The sequence below is a fragment of the Mirounga leonina genome, unplaced genomic scaffold, assembly GCF_011800145.1.
Source record: "Mirounga leonina isolate KUSES-001 unplaced genomic scaffold, KU_Mleo_1.0 Mir_114, whole genome shotgun sequence".
Classification (NCBI taxonomy): domain Eukaryota; kingdom Metazoa; phylum Chordata; class Mammalia; order Carnivora; family Phocidae; genus Mirounga; species Mirounga leonina.
Genome location: NW_023270265.1, coordinates 53,403,379 through 53,420,412, shown reverse-complemented (window position 1 = coordinate 53,420,412; position 17,034 = coordinate 53,403,379). Strand labels below are relative to the sequence as shown.

General features: G+C 59.3%; 1 protein-coding gene across 1 annotated transcript in view; it reads right to left on the bottom strand.

The window, feature by feature from the left end:
- The window catches only part of INPP5A (inositol polyphosphate-5-phosphatase A), a 170,914-nt gene that overhangs the window by 12,791 nt on the left and 141,089 nt on the right, over positions 1-17,034 (bottom strand). Inside the window, exons 10-12 of the mRNA XM_034986502.1 lie at positions 8,633-8,728; positions 8,430-8,504; positions 999-1,072 (exon numbers count right to left, since the gene is read on the bottom strand). Of these exons, the coding sequence (XP_034842393.1) occupies positions 999-1,072; positions 8,430-8,504; positions 8,633-8,728 (245 nt within the window). The remainder of the gene's footprint in view (positions 1-998; positions 1,073-8,429; positions 8,505-8,632; positions 8,729-17,034) is intronic.

Sequence of the window (17,034 nt, the reverse complement as noted above, 5' to 3'; positions counted from 1 at the left end):
TTGGTCAGTCCCCGGGTGGGAACTGCTGGGTATGCTCCTCTGGTCTTGCTGCGTTCTTGGCTATTCCAGACCCACAGTCCCTGCCTGCCTGGTCCCCTAAAACTCACGCTGTGGGCCCCTTGGCCAGACCTGGACCTCGAGGTCAGAGGGGCACCAGCCCATGCCCATGAGCAGCAGAAAGTCCCACGTCCAGTGGACTGTGGGGTCCTCTGCCAGACTTCACACGTGCGACTGCTGAACAGTGGCATGGGGATGAGGGGCCCCTCACAGAGCGCGCATGAAAGCCCATCTGGTTTCCGAGCTTGTTCTAGGAGCAGAGTTATTCTGTCGACTGGGTGTGGAGTGCGCCCCGAGACACTCCCATGCCCGTGTTATAGTTTCCCGGAACATGCCCAAGTGATGAGAATTTCCACCCAGGATCTAAAAAAGGGGGGGGGAGGAGTCCCATGATAGGGCCTCCGTGTCCTTAGGGTGACCCCCCCGGAATGACTGGGGCTGAGCCGCAGGTCCAGCTGCAGCTTCCAAGGCCACCTCTGCTGGCTCCTCTTTGCCCCGTGCCCTCTAAGACCCTGGGTGCCTGTGTGGGCTGCATCCCCCAGGCTGCTCACGAGGTAATGGGCTATCATTGCTGCAGATCTGAAGATTCTGTAAACACCAGGGTAAAGCTCAGCAAAAGCTTCCATGACTGAGAAAGAGAAAAACGACCCAGAATCCACCCCCAACACACTACAACGCCAAAGATCCTGATGTTCCCAGAAAGACACAGAACCCAGAGTTCTCTGGGGCCCACAGCATGCTAACCTGAGAAGACAGTGCTTTACATATTTAAAAAAAAATAATAATCTTTTTTTTTTTTTTTTAAGAGCAAATAACAACTGCTTCTTGCTCTCAGCTGGCTGTAGTCCTCAGGTCGTGGAAAGGGCAGGAGGCGGAGTGGTGCACGCAGGTGCCCGAGAGGAGAAAAGTTACCTGCTCATCCAGCAAGCGGTGTTCCTTACCTGGGAGGGAACGAGATGTCCAGTTCATACAGTCTGTCCTTAAAAACAGACAGCTCTTTGTCAAATTCTAAGAGCTAAAGAAAAGAAACAGAAGAAAATGAGGTCACTTTGGTTTGCCTCACTGGACAACAGGAAAGTCTCTGGTGGTCTGCGTGCAGCAGGGGCCCACGGAACTTCCAGGAAACACGCCTGGCACATCAACTGGTCCATCTGTGGGTAGCCCTGCCAACAGCTGGCCATTCCTATCCCCGGGGAGATCCATGGGCACCAAGCACGCCCTTCTGCCTGGGAGGCCATGCCGGGACTCCAGCCCCACTGCCCATGGTTGACTGGCCACGCAGGGCCACCTTCCTCTGCCGAAACCACGAAGGGCAGCGGACCCAGCAATGCCCTCACGCCAAGGCAATGATCTACGGAATGGACGTGGCTCTCATTTTTGCCCACACGAAGTCAGAAAGCGAGCAGGCAGTATGGGATTCCGGCAGTAAGCTTGGGAGTGAAGCACTGGTCTCTACACGTGGAGGAGACAGAGCAGCCTGCCCTTAGAACTCTTCAGAACCAAACCCCAAAGGGCACGGTGCCCCCAGGAGGGAAGGTTGCCAGCAGCAACGTCCAGCCACCCTGGCTGAGCTGAGCCTCCACTAGGCACGGCCTCGGACGTGCGCGCGGATCACGTCTTCCCACGACCCCAGCACCTGGCTCCTGTCCTGGCCACCTTGTTCATCCCTCGTGAAGCGTGGCCTCAGCAGCTCGGTGTACATGGGGATGACCTGTGTGCCAGGCTGCTGCCCGAGCCACCTGCACACAGCACGCCCCCCGCCGAGCCCTGGTGCTCTCCTGGTGAAGGCCAGGGGGAAAACAGCACGAATGTGCACCAGAAGGAACGGTCTGTGGGTTGGGAGGGTAAACCGATTCTCTTGCATTCACGCGTTCCTGCAGAATCCTGGACACTCACAGACACGAATCACAGAGAGCCTTAGACCCTGCCCGGTGAGGCTCAGATGCCAGGGGTTGGGGGCCTGGACCCCACAGCTGCCACCTGTGAGCTCACATCTGCTGGGCGTGAGCCTGCCCAGTGCTGCCCCGATGGGCACGGGACTGGGGGGCCCGGGGGCGGGGTGCAGGGTGGGCAGGGGAGACATGGGGTGGAGGGCCCGCAGGGGGAAGGGAGGCCCGGGGGAGCACACAGGGGCTTGGCTTTCATGGCACCAAACGGCCTTGTTGCCCCTGCATCGAGGGAAGACTCCAGCTCCTCTAGAGTCCAGGGAGGGCTCCAGGCCAAACAGCTTCTGGTAAGTCCCTGAGTCAGGCCTTCAGTTGGGGCTGGGGATGGAGAGGAAGTCTCTAGGGAGAGATGCACCCTGGTGTGTGGGGGGCGCCTGGACAGGTCTCGCAGCTACGTGCATGTTTACACGTGTGTTTGTCCTTGCGTTTACGTGCACACACATGCCTACAGCGTGTTTCTTATCTAAATCACCCTGGAGCTTGAACTCTCAGCCTTCCCAGATGGGACACAGGCCCCGATTCCGGCGGTGGAGGTGGGGGGCGGGGGGCTGCGGGCTTCATGCAGGTGCTGTGTGGTTTTGACCAACGATGGCTAAGAAGAGCAACCGGCGGGCCCTAGGTCAGGGGCCAGGGTTTCCAGAAAGGACCCGTGCGGAGCATCTAGAGCAGTGTGGCCACGGCTGAACGACGGTTTAACGGAAACGTCCAGGGCCGTGTCCTTCAGCAGGATCATGTGCTTCTGGCCGCAGAGCCGGGCTCCACTCTCCGAAATTCAGCTCGGAGGCTTAGACAAACGCGGCATCGCAGAGACTGAGACCGTGGACCGGCGGCGTCCCGCGGAGCCTGCACGCGCACATTCCCGCTCCTTCCGCACGCCGCCGCCCGGGACAGTCCCTCCTGCTCTCTGCTGGAGGCCGCTGTGTCCACCCACGTGAGAGGTCCCGGGGTCGCCCTGGCGCCGGCCGCCTGTCCTCGTGGCTCTTCCCTCGGGTCACTGTGTTGCCACCTGCCACCAGCATCCCACTGCTGCTCTACGTCGCGTCTTCTCTTTCCGTCCGGGGTCCCGCTGTTCCGCGTGGACACACCCTGCTCCTGAGGATTCGTCTCCTGTGGTGCCAACATCAGCTTGCCGAACGTGGCCTCTCAGGGCGTGGCGCGGCACATCGCCCCCACCCCCGCCGGCCTGCTCGGGGTGCCGCAGCCCTACACGCTGCTGCCTCAGCGGTCCCACCACTAATTTACCCGCCTGGACTTGACTTCCGCAGCAATACTTGTACCAGTTCTGTGTGTTTTTTAATCTGCCCGTTTCTTTCAGGGCGTGTTGTTTATTTGTTTCTGATTCTTTCATATTTTTAATCCTTCTAAACATTCTTATTTTACAATTTCTATCAATTATTCTGGTGTTCATCCGATCTTCTCAAGGGCGCACCCTCCGTATGTCGGGCTTTGGACTACAAGCTCGCCTCCCGTGGACCTTCATCTGGGGGACAGTAAACGTGGTGCCTGCCCTCCATCTGATCGCCCCCCGGATACGAGAAATGCAGGCGAGGGGCCAGGCGCTCAGGTACAAATACTCCGATTGTAATCCCGAAAGCTGCGACGTGCTAGGACTTAATTCTCTTCCTTACACTTTGAAGGAAACCTGGGAATAACCTAGGCCCCAACCTCACGGCAGCTGCAGTGTGCCTCCTGGAGCCTCGGCCAGAGAGGACGCTCCCTGCCCCTTGGGCACCCCTCCTGCGGGTGGACGGCCGCGGTCTCTCTGTGGTTCACTTGCACCTGACCCTCCTCTGTCCCCAGCAGCCTGTGAGTCCCATGGGGGCATCTGTGTCCATTCTGCACCCACTTAGTAGCCCCAGGACTTTGACAGAAATCCAAACATGGTTTCCAAAGGTCCCCCAGGAAATGAGACGCTGCCTGTGCCAGGATTCCTCCTGTGAAAGGGGTTCTTTTCTCCTCACTGCGGGCGGCTCCCTGATGCCGCCCACACCCCCACACTCCCTAAAGGAGACACCACTGCCTCCCGGCTGTGGGCCAAACCCTCAGCTGCTTCTCAAACTCTGCAAGAGGATGGAGGACCCACTGTCCTTGGTGGCCAGGGTTTGTTCACACATGTGCACACGTGTGTCCTGTTGTGTTGATACATTTCTGACCACAAGGACGCTGACCATCTTCACTCCACTGTGTATCTGACCCCAAGGGGCAATGGTGGGGGGTTCCCACGTCCCCACGATCAGCCCTGGGGCACTGAGAGGGACTGGAGGGGGACGTGACAGCACAGCGATGCTGACTCTGCGTGTGTGTGCGCCCGCGCACACCTGCGTGGGGGTGCCTGGGTGCACATGAGCACATGCATGTGAGCGCGTGGCTTTCACTGGTCACTACTGAACATTCCTCTGTTCTGTGCAGCCTCAGAAAGGGACCCTGTTAGCCTTCCTGGGCCCTGCACCGCCTCGGTGGCCAGAACCTGCCGGAGGGCATCCACATGGGTGGCATCCACGTGATGTGGTTCTGGAATATAGGTGAGGTCTGGTGGGGTCCTGAGCCACTCTTCACAGATGCCACGGCCCGGGGTCTGCAGGTACCCACACTATGGCGCCCACACATGCTCCAGCAAGTGCGGCCTCGCAGGAAGGAAGGAGCCGCCGGCGTGGCTCAGAGCAGGAGGGACCGAGGACAGCCTGTCAGACCAGCCACCCTGGTCTCAGACAGCAGCTGCGCCTGGGGAGGGAGCCACTTGGACCCCACCACGTTTCACCATGTTTCTCCTTGCTGAGCATGTAAAGGAAAATTAAAGCAAATAAATATCTGGTTTGGAATGGGTTTGAATCTTCCAGTTGCTAAAACAGTAACAGAGCCACTTTGGGGAGGACCCAGACATCCACGGTAGGGTCTCTGTCCGCAAGGGCCCCCCTCCCGAGCTTGTCCTGCTGTGCGCCCACACCCCAGCCTGCATTCACACGGCCCCAAGCCCCTGTCCGGGAACGGACGCTTCTCAGGTGGCACCGCCTGGAAACACATCCACACACCCCCCGAGCTGGCCCATCTGGTCGCAGGCCGGGCGGCCAGCGTGCTGGACGCCACCCCCCTCCCCCCGCCACGGTGGGACCAGGAAGGGACAGTGCCCTGGGCTCCATGAGAACCTTGGGGGGGGGGGGAAGTGTGGCCCCTGGGGCCAACTCCAGCTGTGAGAGAGGTTCCTGATTAGAAATTATGTTGCGTTTCTGTTGAATTGATAATTTGTTTCTCTTTGAGATTTTTCAGAAACATGATAACCAATTTCACATGTATCTTAAACATTCTTCTTGATTACAAAGTGAAAAACAGTGCAGGCGTGTGTAGACAATGATAAAGCAGCCTGGCTGATCATACGTATCTGTCAGAAGCCGTCCCAGCCACACAAATTCCACTGTTACTGCAGAGACACCAGGCTGATAAAGAAAAAAGAGCCCGGAAAATCAATGCGCCTTGAGCTGGAGCAGTTGCTAAACACACAGAAAACATCTCTATCCAACAGGCCGAGCGCTGTGAAGATTCCCAAGCCCTGCCCTGGGACAGCCAAGGAAAATTTAATCTCTCCAAATCCTCACCAGGGCACTCCATCCTGCCGCCCTGACAGCCACACTTATAATTAATTATACAATTTCGATGGGAATATCGACTAAACAAAGCTATAAATCATAGAAAAAGTCAATAGGCATGGACACATTCAATCATGTCCCAGCCAATGATTACTACTCTTAAAATACAATAATTATTTCCAGAAGCCAGCTTGAATTAAATTTCTGTCAGACGGGTACAAGACTGGTGCTTGATGAAGGGCGCGATGGATTTTGGGGCTGCGTCCAGCACAGGCACATCCATCCTGTGGATGGGTTGTTTGTTCCAGGGGCCGTGGGGCCGTGTGCCTCCCCACTGGGGTGCGATGGCTCGTCAGACCATTTATCTTGTCCCCGTGGCTGGTCTGGACGACCCCACTTCCTGTGTGTGATGGACGAGGAGGCGCCCGGGGCATGGAGCGCGCACACTGGTGTGACCCTGCGGGGCATTTCTGAAGGCACCGAGCGCCCGGGACCCTCAGCAGCAGCAGGATGGTCTGGAGAAGCCCCGGCAGACCCCTGGGGAAGGTGCCAGGCCGGGCGCGACTCTCTCCACGTGAGATTCCGGACACACGACAAAGGGGCACGTGGGTCTTTCCAAAACAGCCATGTGGAAATCTACTCTGTAACTCTGAACTGCATTTTTTCATCTCTGCCTAAAATACATTCTCCTGAATATTCAAACTTTCCTCCATCTTAAAAAATTTCATATGCTAGATAAACACAGACATAAAAACTGCGATGTCCAATGGCGACAACACTTGTTATTTCTAATGGTAGCAACACATGCTTCGTCCAGATGCTAACAGAGAAAGACAGTGACCATGGGTCCGTGTGCGCTGGCTCCCCGTTTCCAGAATGCACACCTTCTCCCTGGCTGCCCTATGCCGCCCTGGCTCAGACCCCACAGCATACCCTGCTCACCCATGTCCTGCTTCTTCCAGAACATTCCAGGCCCTGGCTGCCCCAGTGCCACTCCTGTGTCCACTGTTTGCCCGCTTTGTTACCGCCCTGGAGGCCTCACTGTCCCCCCACATCAGGGGGCTGCCTCTGTACCAGGGGCCCAGAGAGCACACCCTGCCTCCAAGCTCAGAAAGTCACGCAGCTGCCCAGAGAGTCTCCCGGGTACTTCCCCTGCAGCCGGTGCCCCCCAGCAGTCCTGTCCCCAAACCTGCCCCTCGAGCTCGCCTGTGCCCCGAGTGCTGAGGCCCTGAAATCACGGGGTTGCTGCACTCTTTGGCGTGGACGGCAGGTAGGACAGGTCCTCACCCTGGTGCCTCCCGCCTAGGGAAGTGGACTGGGCTGTAAGCGTCTGCGTGCTGAGCTGGGCACTGCAGGGGGCATAGGAGGAGAGTCAACCTCGCCAGGGCCTGAGGCGCCTCAGGAAGTGAGATATGAACTGGCCAGGGCCAAAGGGCACAGTGTCCACTGGGACAGGCTGGTGGGAAGGGCAGGTAAGGAAGATCAGAGCATTTGCTGGGGCAAAAGTAAACCCAGTGCCTGAATGGGGCGGGGGTGGAGCGGACCGAGAGAGCCAAGCAGTGAGTGAGGCCTCAGAGACCAGAGCAGGCTCCTGGCCCACGTGAGTGAGCAGGCTCCAGGCTCACCTGAGGTCCATGGGAAGTGGCTGAGGGCTTGGAGCTGAGGCCTGACCCTCTGCGCACAAGCCTCAGGCTGGGCCCCAGGCTCGGGGTACGCTGATGGGGCTCTTGCAGCAAGTAAGAGGCGGTGGCCCCGAGGTAGTGGACACAGACCTGGTGGGGGGCCATGGGCCATGGAGGGAAGAGTGGGTGTAGGGATGGAGGCGGGAGTGCGGTTCCTGGCTAGCAGTGTGAAGGAGGGACACAGGACCGACAGTCTGCTGCCCGGTGGGACCATGCTGTCTCCCAGCACTGACACCTGCCAGCGTTCATCTGCACACAGACCCGAGGGATCCTGCCACACACGGATGGGAAACTGAGGCACAGGTGTAGAGTACTCAGCACGGCCGGGGCCTGAGGGCAGGGGTGACAAGACCAAGCCGGGGCTCCCAGATGCAGAGAGGTGAGCACAGGGATGGCGGGGGTGGGGCATGAAGTCCAGGCTTTGGAATAAAGTGTCCTCGAGGCGGGTGACCATGGTTTTGGTGGCGCGGAGGCCAGACTGCAGGGCGTGGGGGGGCTGGGAGATGAAAAGGGGGACAGCTATGCACAGAGCCCCCCAGAGCGGGGGTGGGTGGCAGGGAGAGCAGACAGGCTGGAGGGCAGGCAGGCGGGCAGCAGGTGTGCTCAGGGGTCCCTACCTGCCGGGGCACCCGCCCTTAGGGAAGCCTCACACTTCCGGCATGCGCCACGCAGGACCTGCCCCTGCACACTGCACCCCGGGGGCCGTGGGGTCAGGAGCCGCCCCTCGTAGACTGGGACTGGCCACGTGGGGCTGCTACACACGAACTGCTCATCCACCAACACTCTTACTGCCCAGCTGGACACCCCAGGAACACACTAAAGCAGGCCCGAATCCCGTGGCGGGTCTGGCTGCCCTGCTGCGCCTCTGGATTCTCGACGGCGGGCGGTGGTTCAAAGGCGGAGGAGTGGCTCCCGCAGGACCAGGTCTCGACCAACACGCACTGCACTCTGCACACACACACGCGTGCACACACGCAGCCACGGGGAGGCCTGGTCAGACGTGCACACGGAGCCCAGGCCTGTGCCGGCCGCCCTGAGCACCTAGGGCGTGAGCACCCCACCTCCCACACGGAGGGTCTCCAGACCCGGGCAGGGACGGTCCCAGCTGCAGGTGCACGGTCCCGGGGGCCCAGGACCCCAGGGGCATCGGAGGCAGCGCTCACCGCGGTGCCGTTGTTGTCACGGAAAACCTCCTGGTTGAAATAGTCGAAGAGTTTCTTTTCCAGCTGAAGCATAACCTGCAGAGTGGAAGCGGACATCAGTGCGGGCGGGGCGGGACCACGCCTCGAGCAGTCCCTGTGCTCCCCAACTCCAAATGGCCACAGTGGCCTGCCGTGGTCGCGGCCCTCAGCTCGGGGGCGCTTACCTTCCGGTCATTGTCCGACTCGCGAAATATCAGCTTCACGACTTCATTGGTGTCGGCGGCGCGGACGGTCTGCATCGTGGCCTTTGTGCAGAGAGTCTGGGAAAGACACAGAAGGGCCTCAGTCCCACGAGAGGGGCCCACAGCCCGTCTCCTCAACGCGATCAGCACACTTCCTGGCCTCTCTCCCTGACCCCGTCCTTTCCAGCCCCTCCACGTAAAGGGACCGCGGACCCGCCCGCACAGCAGCAGAGTGTGACGGGCACCCCATCCAAGGGCAGGCCTGTCGGCAAGCGCCGCACACCTGGAGCGGGCCCTGGCCTCCCTGCCCACCTCTGCTTCCGGGAGCTGCCCCACAGCTGGCTCCGCTCGGACCCTGGAAGGTCTGCTGGGGCGTCACTGAAGACAGCCCTGTGCAGGGCAGGGGCGGGGAACTCACTGCCGTCTCGTGCTGTCCCCGTGGCAGGCTGGGGACACACACTGCCACGAGATCTGCCCCATGGGCAGCAGGACAGGACGGGGAAGGCAACACCAGGGAGAACAGAGGCCACGCTGGGTTCGGGGGCAGACATTGACCGGCTGAGGGAGGGAACAGCTGAACAGGCGGGGAGAGGGACGAGGGAGCAGGGTCAGCCCCACGGCCGCACGGCACAGCCCAGGTCACGGCGAGCAGGCCACCGTCTGATGGACTACAAACTAAATTAAGTCCAGGTTTGTTGAGAAAATTCTCCCAGTCGGAACTGGGTGTGAGGCGGGAAAGGCTGGGGCGGGTGCCAACGAGTGGCTCCCTAACGGCAGGACGACACTGGAGACCCAGGGCAGCAAGCCGACTCCCGGGGCCCCGAGCCATCAGGGCTACTGAGGAACGCATGTAACAAAGGAAGTACAAGGGACTTGTCCTTGTTCAGAAGGAGAGCAGCACAGAGAGAGGGCAGGCTGGACGCGGGAAGCGGGGGCCCCCACCCCCTGCCGCTGATGATGCTCTTTCCTTAAGGAAAGGTCACATGGGACCAGGGTCCATGCACACAAAATGTCCAGAAAGGGCACGTGGAGGCTGCCTGGGACTGAGACTGGTGCGTAAACCAAACCTCAATGGAGCTATTCTTTAAAAATGACTAGATGAGTTTTATTTAAAAAAAAAAAAAAAAGACCACTGCAAGAAAACAACTAATTTTGACTCATGGGCCCTTGTGAAGTTGTGAGAAGCCCTTCACTCAGGGGAGAGCGGGAGAGCAGGCCCGGGTTGGGTGGGGACCCCTCCTGAGCAGGGACCCACCTGGATGAGCCGCAAGCCCCTCCAGAGCCAGGGGGCAGACCCCTTCCAGGTACGTGGGGGGCGGGCAGGCACACCGCCCAGCATGGGGCAGGGGAGGTAGCGGCTGCCGTCCCCACAGCGTCCTCCAGGACAGGCCATTGACATTCAGGGCACAGATGAGTTAAGCAGGTCAAGCCCCCAAAGTGGCTTTTGGACTCATGTGTCACAAATCAGTCTGGCCGCCTTCAAACAGTGCGGATTAGAACAAGCGCAGGAACAATCCGTAGCAGAGCGCGGCCACCCTGCCCACCCCTGCATCCTGAGGAGGTCCAGCTCCATCCAGATGCTAATGCGCTTAAGTGGCTTAAGTGCTTCCTTGAATGGGGGAGGGCTCCACAGGCAGACGGCCATTGTAGCCACCCCAGGACGCGATTCAGGAAATTCTTGGTTCTTCTCCCAAAGGCATCTGCTAGAAACTTGTAAAAAAATTGCTTTATTTAGCCATTTTGGGCGGGCTCCCAAAGTATAAACATCTGATCAGCCCGGGCGCTGGGAGAGAGGCCGGCGCTTTCTCCGCACCCTCCCACGGAGCCACCTCATTCACCAGGTTGTAAAGAAGTGATCAGGCCCCGGCCAGCCTGGCCTCGGCCTCCTCTCTGCTTTCAATCCGCAGTCATGACCAGCCATGCAGAAACCTGCAGGCCGGGGCCTTTCCGCTCGCCTACTTACGGAAGGGATTTTTCCTTTGAAAGGAGAAAAAATAATACCCAAAATGCTATTTTTTAAGAGCTACCTAAGATTTATTTCATTACCAGCAGCCACACGAAGGGGCAGCAGATAGGACAGCCCCGCACTTTGTCTTCTTGGCACTTGGAGTGCCGGTTTTTGTCTTGGAATCTCACGGGACCGCTGTCCCCAAGGCTGTCCACCTGTTGTGTGGATAATGAAATTCTTGGGTTTCTTCTCAGTCCGGATAAGTTCTGAAGCAGGGCTGCTAGACAGGGCAGCCCCAGGACCCAGGGCCCCAGTGTCAGCCCAGAGGGCTATTTCCAGTGCTTTCTGCGGATCCTGAAGTTTACAGCCAGCCTGACACAAAGCCACCAGCGGTCCGAGGCGCCTGCGTGCCCCGCCCATCCAGGAGCTGAGTCTGTCCCAAGCGCTCCCACTCAACTGCCACCATGCTCCCCCCTCGTGCAAAACTCGACCGAAGACGCGAGCACCCCTGGACCCTTCCAGCCGGGCCTTCAAGATGCAGTCTTGCAGAATCCACTCTGTACCCTCTGCTGCAGACAGAAAGGCCCTGTGGTCCGAGGCAGCATGGACGGTGAGCAGGTGGAGCTCAGTCCCCACCGCAAGCATGCACTGGTCTGACCGGCACCTACCACGTGCATGACAGAGCTCCAGGCTCCTGGGTTTCCTGGGAATGCCAGCTGGCTGGATCGGACAGGTCAGGAAAGTCCTGAGTTTGAGTCTCCTTTCGGGCCTTACTGAACAAAGTAAACAAACTGGGCTGATTTGGGGGCAGCTAGGTCTGTTAGGAAGTATGTCCCAAAGTTTCATGCGGTATGTTTTAGTCTGTGTTGGTAAGAGGCACATAGACCAAAAATATCTGAACATACATTTGAAAAATTCCATCAGGAACAGGAACTAGGTAAGGCAGCTTTAAACAGAGGGCTGGAAAGTCTCCTCGTTTAAACTGCTTAGTTTCCAAACTGTACCCGGAAGCTGTAGCCACTGTGCCGTGTACCCCCACTCGAGGCGGCAGGACCCACGCCTCCATCTGTGTCCAAAGCGTGGTCTCTGAGCAGGTTCCCCGCCATTTGCTGTGAGCTCAGTCAGCCGAGGCAGACTCTCAGCCGAAGTTTCCAAAGGACCAGCTCAGCCCCGGGCAGGCAGGTGGCCTCTGCACGTGCCAGGACCGGGGGACTGCGAGCCGGGCAGTGTGGAGCCAGCGGTCGAGGGTGTCGGGGTGAGACCATGGGGGCCCCGTAACATAGGGTTCCCGGAGGAAGAACTGGACAGTGAATGTAGAGCAGACGTGTGGGGGCTCCAGGGACAGGCACTCAGGGAGCTGGCGAGGGGCTGAGGGGCCCCCAGGTGCAGTGTCTTCAGTGTGGGAACTGTGGTGGGGAGGAGATGGATGGACAGGAGACAGGACACGGGCCGTGCTGGGGAGGCAGCCTCTGGAAGCGGGCCCGGGCCACAGGATGTGGACAGCGGAGGGGATGCGTGCGCCAGCGCAGGTGTGAGTCCAGAGGCCTGGCGGGTCCTTCCCTTCTCGGGGGCACGCCTCTCCATCCTCCTGCTTCCCTCCACCCCAGAAAACGCAGGAAGTTGGTGTATATATTGGAAGCATATTTCGAATTTAAAAATGTCTGAACAGGAATGGGGAGTCCCGCCTCTGTCCGCCAGGCCCGGGTGGGCTGGGAACCTGCGTTTGGTTGCACTCTCCCCCAGGGTCAGGAGAAGTCCCCATGGGAGCGGGCAGGGGTCTGGTCCCCCTCAGGCCTGGAAGAAGCCCACCCCCCAGGCCCGCGGACGCACATCACTCTGCATATTTGGATGCACTCAGGGTCATGGCACCGGGAAGGACTGTTCCGGAATGCAGTGAGGGCTGAGTTGGGGCGAGCCTGGGGTCAGCAGGCTCCTCATCGGGGTCCGTGACATCCCATCCGCAGAGCCTGTGCAAGAACCACGGAGGCCACAGGGGCCACAGAAGCAGAGCTAAGCTCCTGGGAACATGGGTGCCGGGAAAGGGCCCTTTCTGCTCCCGTGACTTCCTCTTACCGCCCACGTATCCTGGGTCCTGGCAGTCCGCACATCCTGTCTCTGTGCTTTGATGCAAAGTCACCTGTTTGTTGGTGGAGCCATGAACCCCCTTCCTGCAACTCTGAGCCCCCCTGTCAGTGACGGCTGGGTCCCCACTGAGGGCCACAGGCACCCAGAAAGTTCTCAGCAGACGGGCTGCATAACTTGACCTTCCAGAAGCATTCTGAGGAGGCCCCGCTCCTCTGGGAACAGGATCAGAAGGTCCTGGAAGAAGGTGCCCTCCCGCCCAGAGCACAAGGGGTAGCCAGGGACGCACATGCAAACTCCATCCCTGCGGCCTCCTGACCTGACCACTGGCCCCAGCAAAGCCTGTCCCAAATCAGCACAAGGGGGAAGGCCGGCACCTCGAGGACGCCAGGCGCTCCTTGTCTGGCCTGGAGCGGAGCTTTCCAGAGGGGTGAGCAGGGCCATTGTCTCGGGGTCGCTGTCCCTCCCCCATGGTTGCACAAAGAGGTGGGGCAAGGTCCAATCCCAACTTTAGTCAGCGATGAAAACCAGTCGGGCCAGATGTCCACAGACTGTTTAACGTGCAGGGAATGGACGACGGTGCTGGGGCCGAGACGTCCTCAGCAGGGCTGCTCAGGGCTGGGTTAAACAGAACAGAAGCGAGCCCCAGAGCCAGCCTGGGCCCCGCATCCAGACATGGTGCAGGCAGCTTCGAGGAAAACACTGGAGCGAATTCTTAAGGAATTAAGAATTAAAAATTTCTGCAGCCGCAGGAATAGGCTTCTCTTTGTTTTCAAACCGAGACCACTGGGGGAGGCACTGGGACCCTGGAGAGCCTCACAAGGCCCCCACGGCCCGGGGCAGCGTCCTGGCCACGTGTTCACCCTCACCTGATCTCTCCCGCCAGGCTGCCTGTGGGCACGGCTCCGGAGCTGTGAGCTAACCTGGGCTATATTCCCGTGCCCCCTACTCCCAGAGAGGGATAACCCCACGGGGAAAAGGTGTTTGATTGCTAAGCAAAGTGTGCTTTTGGCGCATTCCAGACGCCAACACTCATGGAGGAAAGGAGGAGAGAGGAGGAAGCTTCTCTTCACTCATCTGCCTGAAACACTCCCTGGCCCACGAGTGTTTCAGGCGACCAAGTGAATGAGGGCCCAGGGAGGACAGAGGAGAAAGGAGGAAGCAGGAGGGACGAGGGCAGAGGAGAAGCCTTGAGCCCTGCCCCTTGCCGCGTGCCCAGGGACTCCAGAGGATGCGCCCCTCCTGACTCTCGGCCTGGCCTCCGTGAACTGGTGGGTGGGCTTGGAGACACATTTCCCCCATCGTTCACGCCTTTCCCAGGAAGCAGGACCCTGCTGCAGGCTTTCATCCCCTGACAGCTCCGCAGAACGACATGCAGGCCCTCTGAGAGCGTGAAATCGGAAACAAAGGCGTGCTCCAGCCTAATTTCAGCCACAGATGCTCACGGGGCTGACTCTGGAAAGGCTGGCAGGAAAAGCTTGCACAAGAAATGGCCCTTAAAACAAAGTCTCCAACTTTAAATGGAGGTGCCAAGGAAGCGGTGAGCCCAGCAAAGGGCCTGAGGGCACTGGGAGTCTCAGGGATGGAGGAGGACCAGAGTCATCGACCCCCAGACCTGGGGGTGCGGCCCCACTGCTTCCCAGGACCAGCCGTGGGACCCTGTGCCACCCTCCCAGGACCTTCCTGACAAAGCGCTACAACACAGCGGAAGCGGTACGGTGCTGGGGGGCCCCCGGAGGGAAATGACACAGCCAGCCTGTGGCGGGCTGTTCGGGGAGGCGTCTGGGGCTCAGGGAGGGGCTGCAGACACCTTCGGAAGCAGGGAGGTCGGCACTCTGGCCATAGCAGAGCAGGGGGTGGGGGGTTGGGGCAACTGCGATGAGCTGGCCTCTGTCGTCCAAGAGGAGAGCGGAGCCCCTGCGGGCCACAGGCTGGGGGCCTGGATGAGCCGAGAGATGGGCAGGTGCCCTGCACGGCCGTCTCGGGTGGCCCTGAGCTCTATGTGCTCACGCGGACTTTCCTCCCAGGCAACAGTGGTCTCTGCCCCATCTGAGAGCAGGTCCCAGGCGCAAGCCCGGGTGCCATGCACCTGCTGGGAGCAGCGGCTTCTTGATGGACCAGAGACCCTGACGCAGAGCATGCAGCGCAGCTCCTTTCCCCGGCTCCACCCAGGCCCAGCGGGCGATTCTGTGGCCTCACCACGGGGTCTGTGGTGTCGAAACCACATCAGTTACGGGGTTAGAGCGAGCACCCCGTGCACACAACACGTGGACACGCATCCCCATGCACACACAGCACTGAGACGCACAGAGGGGTGTGACAGCAGGGGGGGCGGCGGGCCTGGTGGCTGCAATGGGGAGTGTCCCGGTGGTGATCCCCTTCATTTTTGGGGTCAGGCTGGTCTGCACTGTCACAAAGAACGGTTCAGAACGGGGCCAGAGGGCCTGAGGGCCGAGCAGGGCAGCTTCCACCAGAGAGCATCTCGAGGTCTTGTCCTCTCTCTGGAAAGGTGCTCACTGTCTCCAGCAGGAACTGTCCCCAGCGGTCGCCCATCCCATTTATGCTGGCTTCCCAAAGACCCTTCCCATGAGCGCTGGCTCTTTCCAAGGTTTTCCCACCAAACCCCTGTACTCTCAGGAGAAAAGAGGCCTATTAATAAGTGTTGGGGAACCACCATCTCTGAGGACCCCAAAGCGCTGACACCACAGGCTCGAGGGCCCTGGCCACTGCAGCCGGGGGACATGGGGAGCCGCGAGCGGGTCCTGAGGAGGCACTGTTATGAGGGTTAGGTCAGCCGCCAAGGCACCTTCCCCCTGTTTCAGACTGTGCACTGTTCATCCAGAACAACAACGTGCCATAAAGACCCTTTCATCTCTCCCAGGACGGCTCTGCGGACTCCCTACCAGCCGGGCCACAGGGACGGGTCCTGACAGAGCTCGGGCGCACTGGGCAAAGCCCAGAGGTGGTTGTGAGCCCACACAGGACCACACAGCCGGCATTCTGGAAGGAAGCTGCGTGTGCTCTTCTCAGACCGGTGTCCAGCAGGTGTGTGCATGCCCGCAGCTCAGGCCAGGAACGAGGCCCTGGCCGGGGACACTGGACATGCTCTTGGTTTGGTCTCTTGAGAACACCCGGGCTTCCATGGACACGCCAGGGCTCCGACCTGGGACGACTGGAGGGCAGGGGCACTTCTTCCCACCAGCAGCGTAGGCCACAGATAGAGAGACAGCCTGCCCACCAGCTTTGGCACCCGTCTGCAGTCCTAAAATCCCCATGAGCTGCGCTGACGCCAAAAGTGGGGTAAATAAAGCATGAACTAGCAGAACACACAGAAAAAAGCATCACAGATTGGTGAGCACAGACCTGACCATGAATCAGCAAATCAAGGTCCTACATTAGGGGACTGGTGAGGGGGAATGTCTTTTTTCTATAATTATGTGGATAATTATTTTGACATCAATCTACCAACTGGAAATACGAGCTAATGTTTGTAAGGCAAACTTTCTGGGAGAAAATACCCTAGGGGCGCGCCTGGGTGGCTCAGTCCTTAAGCGTCTGCCTTCGGCTCAGGTCACAATCCCAGGGTCCTGGGATCGAGTCCCGCGTCGGGCTCCCTGCTCGGCGGGAAGCCTGCTTCTCCCTCTCCCACTCCCCCTGCTTGTGTTCCCTCTCTCGCTGTGTCTCCCTGTCAAATAAATAAATAAAATCTTTAAGAAAATAAAATAAAATACCCTAAACACGAAACCCAAAATTGTCATAATTAAGTATAACGTCACAGTTTGCTTTACTTTGATGCCACAAGCCCCATCTCAAAACAGACCAGATAAAGGTTTCTTTTCTTCTGAAACAGTAATTAAATGAATTTAATGATTTAAATGAGTAAATCTGTTGTTTTAAAGCAAGACTCTTAAAAAGCCACACGAATAAGCCAACGCACCACGCACGAGCCCCCCACTCAACCACTGCGGATACAAGTGGAGCCCGCAGCGAGGAGGCGGCCTGGACGCGCAGCCCCGTCTGCGCCAGCTCCCAGTTCGGAGGAGAAACCCTTTCGACCACCAGCGTCTGCTCATGGCACGGAGAAGATGGAGCTTCTGCACACCTAACCCACACCACCTGAGGCCACTAAGGGCTGTGACCGCTCCACACCCAACGAGGCTTTCTCCAGGTGCCTCTCGGGACTTGGGACGTGGGCTGGTGCATCCCTTCCCTCTGTCCCGAGGACGCCAGGCTGCCCAGGGCTCCTGGGCTGCTCACACCCACCACTCCCACCACGGCAGGGGCAGAAACACCAACTCGCTGCTGGGGGCTGAGGGGGGCTGACGGGGGCTGCTGGGGGCCGAGGGGGCTTGAC